At 36.7% G+C, this 15,229-nt stretch overlaps 2 protein-coding genes across 2 annotated transcripts in view; one reads left to right on the forward strand and one right to left on the reverse strand.

The window, feature by feature from the left end:
• Nucleotides 1-8,952: 8,952 nt before the first annotated feature.
• LOC108680230 (cation-independent mannose-6-phosphate receptor) lies at nucleotides 8,953-12,488 on the reverse strand. Its single transcript, XM_018169015.2, has 3 exons — nucleotides 12,392-12,488; nucleotides 10,275-11,099; nucleotides 8,953-9,972 (listed from the first exon to the last, which is right to left on the reverse strand). Exons 1-3 carry the CDS (start codon nucleotides 12,443-12,445, stop codon nucleotides 9,268-9,270), a joined length of 1,584 nt encoding a protein of 527 aa, XP_018024504.1. The 5' UTR covers nucleotides 12,446-12,488; the 3' UTR covers nucleotides 8,953-9,267.
• A 650-nt stretch (nucleotides 12,489-13,138) lies between these two features.
• Nucleotides 13,139-15,229, forward strand: part of LOC108680234 — a 17,090-nt gene continuing 14,999 nt past the window's right edge. Inside the window, exon 1 of the mRNA XM_018169018.2 lies at nucleotides 13,139-13,272. The gene's annotated coding sequence lies outside the window, so the exon portion shown is untranslated. The remainder of the gene's footprint in view (nucleotides 13,273-15,229) is intronic.

Genomic DNA, 15,229 nt, shown 5'->3' on the forward strand with positions numbered 1-15,229 from the left:
ATGATACCTATTAGAATTGAGATGAATCGTCATTCGAAATATAGCGAGATGAGAGAATGGTTGCTTTAAATGATAATAAATTTAATTAAGATGTATAGTAATTCATTCAGTCCGACAAATATGAACAGGTAAAATTTGATGCATTATGAATGACTTTCCATCTCGATTCAACAGGCTTTTGCCTGAATATACACTGGCTTAACAGAGCTCCAAGCTTCTCGATCAGAACTAGTCTGTAGTGAAATTTTTTTTGAAGATCTCATGATATTGATGAATTGATTCATCCCTGATAATAATTTTTTTCAGTCAAATACTCCTGAACATAAATATTTTCATATACTTCATATCGTTAAAAAGGAATCCTAATGTAAAAACTTTGAGTTTGCTTTTAAAATCCTTTTAACATGTTGTCTCATAACCTGAAAAATTGCCAAATTGTTGGCGAAAACATGGCCATACCCAGGGACCTTTCTATGCAATTCAGAAAAACGAAAAATTCGAACTTTAGAAGCGAGAGGATCTGTGTTGTATATGGACGGATTTTTCTTGACAACATTGGCTGGACTATACAGAAAATTTCGATTTTAATTTTTAAAATTCCCTGAGCAGATCTGCGTAGATGCGAATTTATTTGACGCAGCCTGCGAGTATCTGGACTCAGAATGTATTTATTGTATTTTGTTTCAATTATGTAGCTTTTGAAATAGGTTGACACGCTAAAATGATCTGATTCAATTTATTCTCTCTGAATAATTGACAAACTTCTGTTTCGGTCTTTAAATTCTTATCATAACCCTTCGGTATTTTGTGTTGAAATATTCAGCATCAGTTCCATAATAAATCCAATCAATCGCGAAGTTTTTCTTCAAATATCTACAGACGCCGGTACAGAAAGAGGCTTCATTAAATCAGACTTTTGTACTAAAATATATACAGGTTTGTTTTCCTCTCGTAACCAAATGCCTGAACTGTACGAAGCTCTCGTACCAAGTCTCTTAAATAGACTGAAACATGCGACACGTGTGCATACGAAATGACCTCCTACGCACGGAGCGACCTTCTAAAGGTCGGATAAACAAGTAAACCATAGGGGCGCATGAGGAATAGACCACTGAAAAGGTTCATTAAAAAATTTTAATTTCATCTTATACGTTCATCTCGCATTCATCTTACATTTACCTTAGTTTCATGTAATATTCGTTGTAAATTCATCGAACATTCATCCTACATTCATCGAACATTCATCGTACGCTCATCGAACATTCATCGTACATACATCGAATATTCATCGAACATTATTCCTTCATTCATCGTTCAATCAAGTTTATCTACGATGAAAGTAACATATCGTCGGTTTATGCACGGCCAGTTTAATATTTAATAATATTAGAATTGTCTTCACTGAGCGAGACCCAGGCAGGAGCTGCATTTTATTTATTTTTTCATTTCATTTTGAATAATTTTAATCATTATGTTATTATTTATTAGGGGATTTATTTTTATGATTAACTATTAATTACGTGATTAATCATAATACAGAGCAAAGTTTAGCTTAAGCTTTTCCAAAAATTGAAGCTTCAATGTTCATTAAATTTTCAAAGGTCACTAAATTAAGTCATCCAAAAATTATCTATAATCTTAGATCTACCCTGAAAGAAAACATCTATTTTGAATGTTCAGTTTACTTAATCTTTGTAAATATTTACTCTTAAAACGCCTCTGCATGGTAAGATTTTCTCCCACAACACGTAGCTGAGAGTACTTTCATAAATACAAAATTTATGTGATGATTCTTCACTATTATTGAAACAAGCTTCACTTATTTCACATTCGCCAAAGCATCTTCCCACTGCCCATTTTTCCCTCAATTTCCCGAGAGAGTATCATTTTTTAGGGAATTTCCCGCATCTCAGGTCCATTTTCCTGCCCAAATGGCCATTTGTCTGCCAACGCTCAGCTTCCTTCCTGCCCCGAAAGCCCGACAGCGATATGCTCAGTTCTTCCTCTTAGTTTTAACGCCTAAGCCGCGCAGTGGAAAACAAACAACCTGGCACTCTCTCACTCAGTAAAATGAGAGAGCATTGTCCCAATAGTGATGAATTTTTGGCCCGAGTTTCGGTCATCTGACTCAGTTTGTCCCGGCAAAAGGACCTGTCAGCGCTACGTCGGCTCTCTGCTAGTGTTGTGGGTAAGAAAGTGTATCACTTTTTAGACAATATTACTCATTCAAATTTCTTAGTGCTGAACGTGAGATGGAGACTTTTGATCTTTTCTGCGAAGGAAACTGCCCATGGACGCTCTGGTCGACTAGAGTTTCAGTCCGTCACTTTATAACAAAATCTGAATCCTGATTACCAATCATTACGGTTGGTCTTTGTCCATTCAAACACGCAATAAAACGTGAATATGTTGCGCATATCTATTAGAAAAACTCTCACATGTTGACTTTATAATTATATACGTTACGTATTTCTATCCGCTGATCAGAGGATCTCATTCATCAAGAGGTCAATAGAATACGGGGTTGCTTGCTAACGAGACAGACGTTTATCAGGACCGCCGCTACAGCCGAGTGAAGGACTTGGCTGCTCTATTGCTTCTGCTGTAAATTATGACTAAACCTGCCTGCCTCTCAGTTGTTATTGTTGCTATGGTTGTTATGGTTGTTATGGCTGCTATTGTTGTTATGGTTGTGGTACTTATGGTTGTTATAGCTGCTGTTGTTGTTCTGGTTGTTATAGCTGCTATTGTTGTTATGGTTGTTATAGCTGCTATAGTTGTTATGGTTGTTATAGCTGTTATTGTTGTTATGGTTGTTATGGTTGTTATGGTTGTTATAGCTGCTATTGTTCTTATGGTTGTTATGGTTCTTATGGTTGTTATAGTCGATATGGTTGCTATTGTTGTTATGGCTGTTATTGTTGTTATGGCTGCTATTATTGTTATGATTGTCATTGTTGTTATTATTGCAGCCTCTGATTGTTATGGCAGTGATATAATGCTGGTAATGCTGGAGTGGAGCTTCTACAATGCTGGAGGCAATATATGACGGCATCATAAGAGAATGTAAAACGATGTAACGAGAATGTTAAATATTTTCTCATGTATAACAACAAGAGACGTTAAACAAGATGTGTAATACAAGAAGCTCCGTGTGGCCGCAGTGGCATTAACATGCAGGCATGAACTCGAGCTGCGCTCTTTTCCACAATAAAAAAATATTTCTGCGTTGCATCAGTTTTCAGTGTAGCTCTTAGGCTGAACACTCAGAGATATGAGAGGCTCATTTTTCAAATAGCGATGCACTTTTTACCGTTGTTTGTGCTACGCCCGATCTCTGCTCGCGCAGTGGTGAAGAAGGTGTGTCACCTTTTGACCAACATTACCCATCTATTTTTCTAAAACCTACTAAAATAGTATTAAAAATGAACCAGTTATTAATCTATTTGCAGAACATGCAAAATGACAAATCCAAATTTCACTGTGCTCTATTTTACTCAGAACGGGACTGTTTTTATAAAAACCTTGAACTCGCATTTCCGTGCCGCTAGCGTAGATCTCTGTAGCTGAAAATCTGCCATCCTGTTATTATATTTAATATTTTCGTGCTTTCACCGGTATTCCATTTTCGCGCAAACGGAACAATTTTTATTGTAACATTGAGCCTACATTTCAGAGCCCCTAGCGTAAATCCCCGTCGTAAAACGGGCTAAAAAATTAACCAAAGAGATATATGGACGGTAATATACTCAGACAAATGAGTGAGGCTTTGTCCAAATTGTGATGCAATTCTTACCAAAGTGTTAGCTTCTAACCCAGCTTGTCCCGTTACAAGGACGTATCAATGCATTGTCAGCTCTCTGCTCGTGCTGTAGGCAACTAAGTGTGTCGCTGTTGGACAGTCTGACCCACTCGTATATCTGAGTGTAGAAAATATATCCAGGCATTTCGTTTGTGTTGGGCGAACAGATATTCTGAAACGTTTCCGTGTTTCAAAAGCCCGTGCGCAATATTTGTAAAAATCTACGGGGATTCAAATGCACCTTTCGTGTTATCTCATTCTGCTCCTGCCTACTGATCTGATAGATTAGGTACGATAAAACAATTGTGGCGTCCATGGAGACGATGTTGAAGTTTTCTGTTGGTCGCATCTTCATTATTGAATAAATTTGTTGGCTGCAGTATGCAAGTATGGCGACAACACTGCGACAACAACCTCATTTGAGTTTTAGTCAGTAATCAAGTTAGGGACAAGTTATTCGCAATTTAGAAAATTGATCAATGAACGTGTTGCATTTTTGTCATTGATAAGCGTCATTCATAGAAAAAAATGTCGAACATATAAAACATATCACTTGTATAAACTCTGCTCATCGAATGCAATAAAAAAGTAATCCTATGTCATTTCTCGATTTTATTGCAGGATAAAAATCGATATGTTTTTAAACGAGAAGGAGGTTTAAAAATATAATATTCCTAAACTATTCATAACACAACGCTGTTTGATCACCTGAATTTCGGTGATAAGATATTTTTTAACCGGTCGAGCACCGGTGTCTCTCCAACTTGAACTATATTTTGAAACATTTTTTCCGGATATTTTTTGTATATTCATATTTCTTTTATATTCAGCATAAACTGAATTTCCGGCCAAGATTCATGAGCAAGTAAAAGTTCTTTTACAAACCGCTTTATTATACTTCCCCCTGGCATAAGAAAAAAATGAATTTTTTATCATGAGTTCCGAAAGCGTCGCTGTAAGATACTGCGCGGCATTCAAAGCTCGTTTGAATGTCATTTGGACACCGAGAAAAAATAAGAAGGGCTTCTGGGTATCGTCAATGTAACTTACTGAAAATGCTTTGAAACGATGCATATACAAGAAATTTTGTTAGACTATGATTCGTGTTTAAAATTTGTGAAGGGTTCGGAGTCGGCGAAAATGCATTAAAATAAAACAGTGTCTACTTCGGAGGTAAGCAACCGCATGAAAAAAGTGAACCTGAACGTTGGCTGGAAAGAAAATAATTTATTTCAAAAGAATGAATATTTTGTAAAGTACACTCGCGGGAATGCTGATTTCTTAAATTTTCATAAAGTTGTTTCACAAGGTTTATTATACATACGTACTCTTGAAGTAATGAATTTGTATTTCCTATCCTGAATTAAATTTAATCTCAGAACTGATTTAAATGTTTTGAACCACTGTACAGAAAACATGAACTTTCAAAAATTTTCTAAGCCTGCATCAACCGGGTATTTAGGATACAATATCGGTACTAAATAAAGTGTCTTAGTTATTTCTATAGTAAATAAAGCTAGTTAATTAACAGTAAAAAATCTCAATAGTTTCAATCGCTTGAAACGTTTTACTAACATTGCAACAATTCAAACTCTTATCTTTTATTCTAGCTCTTGGCTTCAATATAATGAAACAATAAATTATAAAAATTAAAAAACAACTAATGCTATGGAATTTCCAACAATAATTGCGAGTCGTGGGTTTGAACTCCAGCAAATTGTGAAAATTTTCGATGTGGCGCAAAGGCGATGCTCATTGCGTGGCCGTGGACGCAGCGCCGTGAATGACATTTAAAGTAATTGTTCTATTTTGCAGTTATATTAATATAGTAAATGTAATTGCTACAAAAATATCAATATATCACATAATTGGTGTGAATCATTAGGTCTCGTGAGTGCGGAGAAATAATAACAAAAAGGGTAAATCAACTTCACGAAGATATTTTGCGATGATATTTTCAGAGACTGTTTGTTCGTGAGATGAATTTATATTCAGAGATACACGAGCAATTTAAATTTTCAGTGATAGTATCTCGTAAATGTTCCATGAATCTATGAAAAGTTCGAAGTTGTTATCTCGCAAAAGATACGACCGCAAACAGACTGCAGAAATGAATATGTTTTTGTAACCGCAAGTTCTTCTCGTTCTTCATATCGACATTTTCCATTAGAGCTTAAGACTCTAAAGATTTGCATTGGAGTCACGATCACTGAGTCAATGAGAAAATTCCCTCCTGGTTCTGGCTTGGGGTAACAAAGTTAATATTTTACCCCAGATTTTCCCCAGTTTTACCCCAGTTCTGACGTATCTTGTGGGGGCAGATGAGCGCTTGAATAATGAAGGGATATTCACCGGACGCAGGCTATTGTACGTCTGGACGGTAATATAAATACGAAGAGCTCATATTCTGCCATGATAATAATAAGCTTTGGTACTCCAAATAATCAGGCTACAGAAAATCGGTAGGAAAAAGAGCATAAAATCTACCAAGAAGAGGTGACAGCCTCAGGAAACCCTTCGAAATAAATTAAATGGAAAATACAATAAAATTACGTAAAAATAACATGCGGGTCTATATTCTACCAAAAAGATGAACTTTGGTGTTAATGATCATGACATGCTTCATTTAAAAATGAGACGAATATAGTTTCATATCTATAGAACTTTTGTCAGAAAAAAAAACGCCTAAAGACGACAGCGGAAAACACTTTCAACACAGCCTAGGGGTCACGCAGAATCTCCACTAAATTATTCGATTACTGGACCTAAGAGGAGACTTCAATCTTTAGATCTCAATGATAGAGTTAAATTGAGACTGACATCTGAATTGTGGATTTTTTAAAAATTAATTGTACCTTAGGCGTCGCACGTGGAACCTGTAAAATCGTTTTTAAAGGTTCTTTAAGATGTCAGAAAGTAAAAAAACTAGTACGACTCTAGCGCACAAAAAAATTACACGAAATAATGTGGAATTTTTATACTAAAATGGCAAATATTTATTTCTTCTTGTTCTTAGCTAAGCGTAAACTGAATAAATAATAAAATTATAAGCCAGCGCTAATGCGCCAGCTTCCCGTGCCGTGGGCCATGTTGACAGTTGAGGCAAAATGCATAAAATTTCCTAGAGAAACAATCGTATATAATTAAAATTATGCACTATACTTTATTTTTCTGCGTACAGAATATTTTACTTCTGGTTATAACAGCTACACGAGTTAAGGTACAGTGTAGCGCTGTATGAACTGTAACAGCTATACGAGTTAAGGTACAGTGTAGCGCCTGTCTCTGTACTTGTATAACGCGTGTATGCCCGTACTTGTATAACGCGTGTATGCCCGTACTTGTATAACGCGTGTATGACTGTACTTGTATAACGAATGTATGCCCGTACTTGTATAACTCGTTCGAACTAATCATGATTATTACATGATTCTAGATGACGCGGATGAACTTACGATTATTATATGGAACGATCAATTATATATTCGATAAGATTTCCTGTTACAAGCGTTTCTAATCTAAATTCGTAGCCAATGAATTTCTCTCTCGCATAAATTGGGTAAAAATGAACGTTTCTATTTATGTTTGAAAATCCTAAGATCAAAAACATATGGTGTATGAAACCTTAACTTGTAAAGGAAACAACACATAGCTTCAAACATTTATAATTATTATATATCATACGGCGATAGCAATCAGTTTTGGATAATGAACATTTGCAGCTTACGTTCTCGCGCAAAAATAATTTTCGCTTCCATTGAAATACTTCGCACATCCAATTCTCTTTCACAAGTTCCCTAATACTGAAAAAAAAAATAAAATCATAACAACGACTATTAAAATTTTAATCAATATAAAAGATAACAGGCATGATTGTTTAATTTTTATTAACGTAATAATCTATATTGTAGTAAAGTTTCGCAAAAAAATCTGAAAACGGTGACTTAAACAGCCACTGTAAATCTGTTCTCACGTTCAATGTAAGATCCAGCCATGCAGAACTCGAATGATATTCCTTCATAACTTCTTGACCGTGATCAAAATCCTGTCCTTTTATTCTGAACTAAAATATGTACAGTACATCTACTCTCAATAAACCTCATTTACCAAAAGTATTCTATGGTAAATATCATTCCCTTAACACTACCACTCATGTTCTTACTTTTAATGTTTTTATTATCAAATTATTTTCAGATCACTCCCTTCTTAGCCCTGTAAATAAGGGACTTTTAGGTCAGTTTTTGCAAAAAATACTTATTTGTGGTGAAGGTCATTGATTAAAATTGGTGATCAGATATTGTACGTGATGTTTACGGGACATGCAAAGCAGCAAATTTTCCCGAGATCTAAGAATAAAACATTTAATGGCCATCAAGCACTACCTGCCTATCAAAGATAAAGTCAAAATAGTGCTGGGTTACTTAATTCAAAATAAACAACTTGATACAAAATATTGTACACCAGGATTAATGCTGCTTGACACTATTCAGGCTCGGGACATAAATATTCTAATACAGGAATAATGCTGCCTGACATTATTCAGACTCGAGATATAAATATTCTACTATGTGATTATTGCTTAACAAATATGATTATTGCATCGCTGACCAATGTGTTCGACATATTTAATCATACACAAATAGTCAATAATTTAAACTCTATCCTTTGCCACATCAGCTGTTGATAAGACGCTTTTAGCTGCTCCTGACCAAATGACAGTCGCGGTTTCACAATCATTGAGCTTGGCACCTGAAAATTATGTTACAGTACTACATGTGACCAACCACTTCATTTCAGATAATTAATAATAAATAATTTCAGGTTATTTCTGTGCGTTACACATCAAGAAATGTGATGTAATCCCCATAGTACATCTACAGGGTTAAGTCAAGATTCAAATAAATCAGAAGGCATTTCACCTGCGCAGGAAACTCAACACAAACAAATTCACCCTGACGTATTTATTTCCCTATGCCGATCCTGCACTATCATTCGCGAACTCACGCGTCTATATTGAACAATCATTAACAAACTCACGCGTCGGTCTTGAACAAGCATTGACAAACTCATGCGTCGGTCTTGAACAATCATTAACAAACTCACGCGTCTCAACGGTTTTGAACAAGCATTGACAAACTTACTCGTCGGTCTTGAACAAGCATTGACAAACTCATGCGTCGGTCTTGAACAATCATTAACAAACTCACGCGGCGGTCTTGAACAAGCATTGACAAACTCATGCGTCGGTTTTGAACAAGCATTGACAAACTCATTCAACGGTTTTGAACAAGCATTGACAAACTTACTCGTCGGTCTTGAACAGTCATTGACAAACTCACGCGTCGGTCTTGAGCAATCATTGACAAACTCACGCGTCGGTCTTGAACAAGCATTAATTAAAAAAACCCGTGCGTCGATCTCGAACAATCATTGCCAAAATCACGTGCTATAATTCGTCGCAAGTCTTAACACTTGGCCGAGTCACTCGACCTCCTCCACGGCATGGAGTTCCAGGCCGAAGACCTGGCAAGCCTCATGGCCCGCGCTTCAGCCCTCGAGCACTCATATTTACCCCTAGGGAGACCCATCTCTATGTTAACGTCACATTCCTGCATACGAAAGCTGGAACTCAGGTTACTCAGGCTTCCCAGAGACGCGCTTCTCCCGCTCCTGCTGCTCAGTGAAGACGAGCGGCAATTCTTGGAAGTTCTGCGACGACTTGGTTTTCCAGTACAGGCTTGCCGGTCCCTGCGATTATTCACATCACAAGGAGATTGTTTGGTCGCGCAATACCAAATGAACACGATGCACGACGCGAGCAACGCTCCAAGAAAGAATGATGATATCGTTGACGCTATCATCGCCTTCATGCAAGTACTTTTGAAATCGGCCGGCGGGCATTGGGAGACGTTCGCATTTCCACCTCTCGTTGTCTGGACGTTGAAAGAAGTCCGGGATGAATTTATCCCTATATTTTCAAATGGTATCATCCTTGGATTCATATGCACGTTCGTAAAGTTGGTGAAGTTATTCAATACTGTTTGTTCGTCGTTGCCCACGGCATTGGCGTTCAGGAGGCTCGAGTATTGGATAGGACAAGCGTAGCGCGTGTGCCACTCAACGTTCATTTCGCAACTATTGTTGGACATCCCGGTCAGCATTGGGTCATTCTGTAAAAAGTTTTATTTTTCAACTCTCCGCATGCGATATATTAACCGTCGTCAATGATATTCATATAAAAATCGAGTAGACTAGAGTTACCATTATTGTACAAACGGTTAATCTCTAACCATATATCAATTAAGCATTAAGCTTAGTCAATGATTTCCCTAATTAAGTCCTTGAGCACATATCAGTATGTCATGTTTCACTGCACTTAACATTCAAGAAACTATTATCCTGTACATTTTTATAAGCCGTTCTGTCCAAATGTCTATATCAATGGATGATTGCCTATTATCAATGCACTCACCTCGCCGATGGTGCAGACGAACAGTATGCGTGTTGACAGACGAAGCTCAGGACAAGCCGGGCACAGATCTCCATCCACGTAGAGAATCTCCAAGGAGTTATTCTCGAGCACCCTCAGCCCTCGCTGCACTCGGCCTAACGTCAACCCAGCCTGACGCCCAACGCCTCCGGTAGCCAGCTGCAGGCATGCTAATGCTCCGTCTTCGCAGCCATCCCACGGAGGTATCGCTTGGAATAAGCCAAAGATGAAGGTCTCATTGGTGACAGGGACTGGCAGAAAAGTTAACCTGGATGCTTCCATTGGAGAGCTTAGGTTAAAGAAAGCGTCTTGCTTGTAAATCATCCAAGGAGTCGGAGATAAGCAGGTTGCGTTGGTATACCAAGTAATATGGATGGTTTCTGCTAGGAAGTTTGACGTCATCTTGTACTTTCCTATCGTTGTCTCGAAGTGGTTGCAAATGAAGATTATTTCAGTGGTCATGTTGCTTCCTGGAAGTCGATCAAAGAAAATCCCCAATTTACCCTGATTCCACGTAATATCAGAGCTGGACATTCCTGCAAGGATGGTTACATTGACGTTATTTTTCATCGTAACGCATGCACCAGCTGTTGTTGATTGTTCGCCACAAAATGCAGATGGCAGAGCACGACATATGGAAATGACGATCTTGTTGTTTGAAAAGTCGCTGAACTGGAAAGGGGAGTTGGAAATCAATGGACTCAGGTCCATAGGACTATCCGTTGACCACGGTAGTACTAAGTTGCACTTGGGTTCCGAAGTGTTGCACAAATCCTCGCTTTTTGTCGCTGGTTCTTGCGCGTAACTCTGAATTGAGAAGAAGTAATGCACCATTTACGACAATTACATTAGAGAAAAAACATTCACACATAGTCTCAAAAGACGAATCCAATCATGAATTAAGGTTGATAGAAAAAATTCTGTGCTTATCTTAGAAAGTAAACATTATTATTCCGGTGTAAGTGCGGTATAACAAACGTGAAGTAACAATTTACAGGGCTGCCTTAACACGCAAACTGAGGAGACTGCTGATGTTCTGTCCAAGGCCCATAGCCAACTACTGCAAAAATTTGACACCTTGAAAATAGAACTTTTATTTATTTACGTAAAAACTCTTTTCTCAATTTTTCGAAATAATCAATTATCATGTATACAGAAGTTAAACAAAACGTCACGGCAGATTTCAAAGTAGTTGCTCAACGTGCATTTTGCATACCAGAACTCTGATTTGATTAAATTAAATTTCAGATTAATAAATTATTCAGACGCATTTATTTAGAGATATAAAGTACGACTGGAAAGAATGGATGTTGATCGGTGAGAGGGAAACTGTGGAGCATCTGATGATGGAGTGTGATGCAAATGAGAGTGAGCGACTAGATATGAAGAGGGTGATGCTGGATTAAACTCATTATAGTGATGAGGGTGATTGTGTGATGCATGAACGAACGGGAGTCGAATGGTTTGCAATGATAGTGGATCTATCAGCAGGGGTGACTGACTGACTGACTGCTGCTATGACTGAGAGTGGTAAGCGGTATATGAGAGTGCATGGAGAATGAGGAAGAGGAAAAGGTTGGTGAGAACGAAGGCGGGGCATAAAGAATCAACTCAATCAAGCAATGATAAAATAATTGTTACTGTAATAATAGTAATGTAATAGGACGCAAATAATTATTCGGGGCCTCAAAAATACCAATATTCAAAATATACCTTGAAACTACAGTGCCAGAAGTGGGGCATAGCAATATGTAATCGACCAAATAACTTCGTTCTTGAACTTCTTTCCCTTGTTTTCATCTCATTCTTAACAAAAAATTTTCCACCCCTCTAGCCTATGCTATAAGGCTAGAGGGGTGATTGAAGGATTTGGGGTCACTACGCCCCAAATCCTTTGTAATTAATGTTTTTTGTTAAACTATTACATTGTAAAAATGGTGGAATTACATTTAATTACAATGTATTATTGTACATATTTATACTTAACTTCGGAAAATGTTACCTGAATAGACAATAGTGATCTCTGATATATACCATTGAATATAAAGCATATACCTGCAATAAAACTTATATATTAATATCTAAAATGCTTTATTCACCTTACGCAGACTGTTAACAGCTAAAAAAACGTTCATTATAAGCAATAAACGCATTTTTTCTGATAATTGGAAAAATACTCCTCAAACGGACTGATCAGTCTGCAATGTTGACTTCCAAATGACATATGATGCAAGGTATCAGATTGATCATTGATGCCACAAAGGAATACACTTTCCTCAAACTAAACGCAAGCACGTGAAAAACTTTTTGATTATGTAAATGTTCTATGACTAAACAAAATTTTGAAATTTACGTCATTTTGGAAAATTTTTCCTTCGATATGTGGTGCTCACATAGTGGATTTTTAATATATTGGAAAGAATATGTATGTAGAGCTGACAAACGCCCACATCGAACGATTTTCCGGCTGGCTATCGGAGTTGTAAATATGCCATTTTACAATCATAAGTGAACACAAACGTTTGAGTGTATTTAAAAAAGTAAAATGCAAAATTATATAATACCTGGAGATAATATATTCTAGCTGTCCGTCTGTATAGCTGCAAATCCCCCTCCATTAAATTAATGACTTAGGCAGGCTACATAACGCTCGCAAGCAGAAATTGTAATAAAGACTAATGTAGGAGTTTTAATGATACGGATATTTCTTCCGTGTATTTTTATTTCTTTATCCATGCTGCTATGCATTTTTAATATTAGGAGCAGACATGAGATGATTTAAACTTATTTATTTAATTGACAATTCTTTACGTGCACCCGCCTTCCGTTTTTATCCGCACTCTGTAACATGCTAGATTGCATCAGCTCATTTGCAGCGAAACTTTGTTTTCAATTTCACAATTGTATGGTCCCACAGGGTTCACAAACGGCTTGGGCATCCTGAAAAGGAAAAAACCTACTCTTCTTCTTTAACTACTAGGTAAAATTTTTTATTTATTCTACCGATTAATGATGATATTATCTGCAATATGGACAAATGTTGAGGCCATATTTGGTAATTACAATGTTGTACTGAATTAGAAAAATTGTGGGCCAAATTGGTGTTTAAGTATTTCCTCATTTAAGAAATAAAAATTAGTCAAGGGCCATAGGAATTGCCGAATTGGCCTATGTAGCTATTTGGAATTTTGGGACAACATTTTCTTGAAATGTGGGCAAAAATTTTAACTGGGACTGGGACAAGAGCCATGTAGTCTTAGGTAAAAATCAGGGCTGGCAATGATTAGGCTAAATCAAAATGATTACTGTCAAATGTCAATGCCACATAAGTGGCCACTTTCAGGCCACATAAGTTGCCACTTTCAGGCATCCACCGTAAGGCCACTATCATAGTGGCAAAGCAGAGAGTTTTTTAGACTCTCCCTCAAGTTCATTTTTGAGTCCTATAAGTAGACAAGTAAAGCATAGTGGCAAAGCAGAGAGTTTTTTAGACTCTCCCTCAAGTTCATTTTTGAGTCCTATAAGTAGACCAGTAAAGTATCATGGATACCAGCATTATCTTTACATAAGAAATTGGTTTAAGTCTTGAGTAAATGAGGAAATTAAAAATGAATTGATTCTAAAAAAATCTCTGGTTTGTCACTATGTCTATGGCCACTATGCAGAGGGTGGATGCAGCGTCGCCAATTGGCCAATATATGGATTTTTAAGCCCAAAGCGTCGCCAGCCATTTTAAAGATGCGTTGCCGGGTAATTTTTAATGAAATGCCATTTACGCTGAGTAATGACGAACTATTTACAAGCCACAAACTTAGTTACAAGGTTGCATGCACGTGTTACCCCAAAAGGCCCAAATAACTAATTTCACCCTAAAAACAGTCCGATTGTACAGCAAGTGTCAACTGAACATGTAATAAAGCAGTTTGACCGCTCTAATGTGCAGGATGGAATTCTAATTTCGAAGGTTCATATATTATTTCGATCCACCAAGACCACTTTTTCTACCCAACATCGTTATTTGAGGCAAAAACTGAACTTCTTAAAGGCTTAAAATACGTACACTACCTTGCTCAGTTTCTATAAAGTACCTAACCACTTTGAAGTTTTATGCTTGCACCTTTCACTCAACAAATAAATGCACACTTGGTCAGTAAATTTGAAATTTAATTCTTGCTGTAAACAAAACTAGAATCAGGTAATTTTATTGTGTTAAAAAAATATGAAGTTGATGGCAATATCTATTAGACTATTGTGTGCTAATGTTGGTTAATCAAAATCAATCTGATTCTTTTGAATGTCATTGTCATTTCACTCATTTGTCCTAGACTCCTAGCATAGTGGCAAACCAGAGCTTTTTTGGAATCAGTTCATTTTTAATTTCCTCAATAACTCAAGATTTAAACCAATTTATTAAGTATGAATCCAGAGTAGCACTGACATAAGTGCTAACGTTATTAACGTTGACATTGTGCCCAAATTGGCCACAACCCAGACATTTCTGAAAGCTACATTTTTTTTAGCCATCTGACAAAATTACCTTTCAGATTTACAAATCATAAATACCTGAAACAATGCCCATGTAAATTTTTAATATCAAATAGTTATAAACTTTAGCATTGCACAAGTTTCAACATAATTCAATTAGAGACATCAGAAATTTAGAAGTGCTACAGTGATGAACAGATAACAAAAAATAAAGAGCAAAAATAATTTTAAAAATTTACATTAATTTCAATAAAAAAGTAATAAAATATTACATATTATTATTTCATTTTTATTACATAAGTCAAAGCGGTCAGACTGTATATTAACACGTGCTGAACTTACAGTAGAGACAAATTTTATTGTTGCCGTTTGACTGTTTAAGGGTAAAATTAGAGATTTGGGGTAACACGTGCATAAACTTTGTAAATAAATTCGCATTCGCACCTCGTAAA

The sequence above is a fragment of the Hyalella azteca genome, unplaced genomic scaffold, assembly GCF_000764305.2.
Source record: "Hyalella azteca isolate HAZT.00-mixed unplaced genomic scaffold, Hazt_2.0.2 contig6926, whole genome shotgun sequence".
NCBI classification, from domain to species: domain Eukaryota; kingdom Metazoa; phylum Arthropoda; class Malacostraca; order Amphipoda; family Hyalellidae; genus Hyalella; species Hyalella azteca.

Excerpts from the sequence above, each read along its gene's own strand:
- LOC108680230 (XM_018169015.2), bottom strand. The coding sequence starts at position 12,445 with ATGCGTTTATTGCTTATAATGAACGTTTTTTTAGCTGTTAACAGTCTG. Across the intron at positions 11,100-12,391 it reads CTGTTAACAGTCTGCGTAAG|AGTTACGCGCAAGAACCAGC; the intron begins GTGAATAAAGCA and ends TTCTCAATTCAG. Across the intron at positions 9,973-10,274 it reads TCGTCTGCACCATCGGCGAG|AATGACCCAATGCTGACCGG; the intron begins GTGAGTGCATTG and ends AACTTTTTACAG.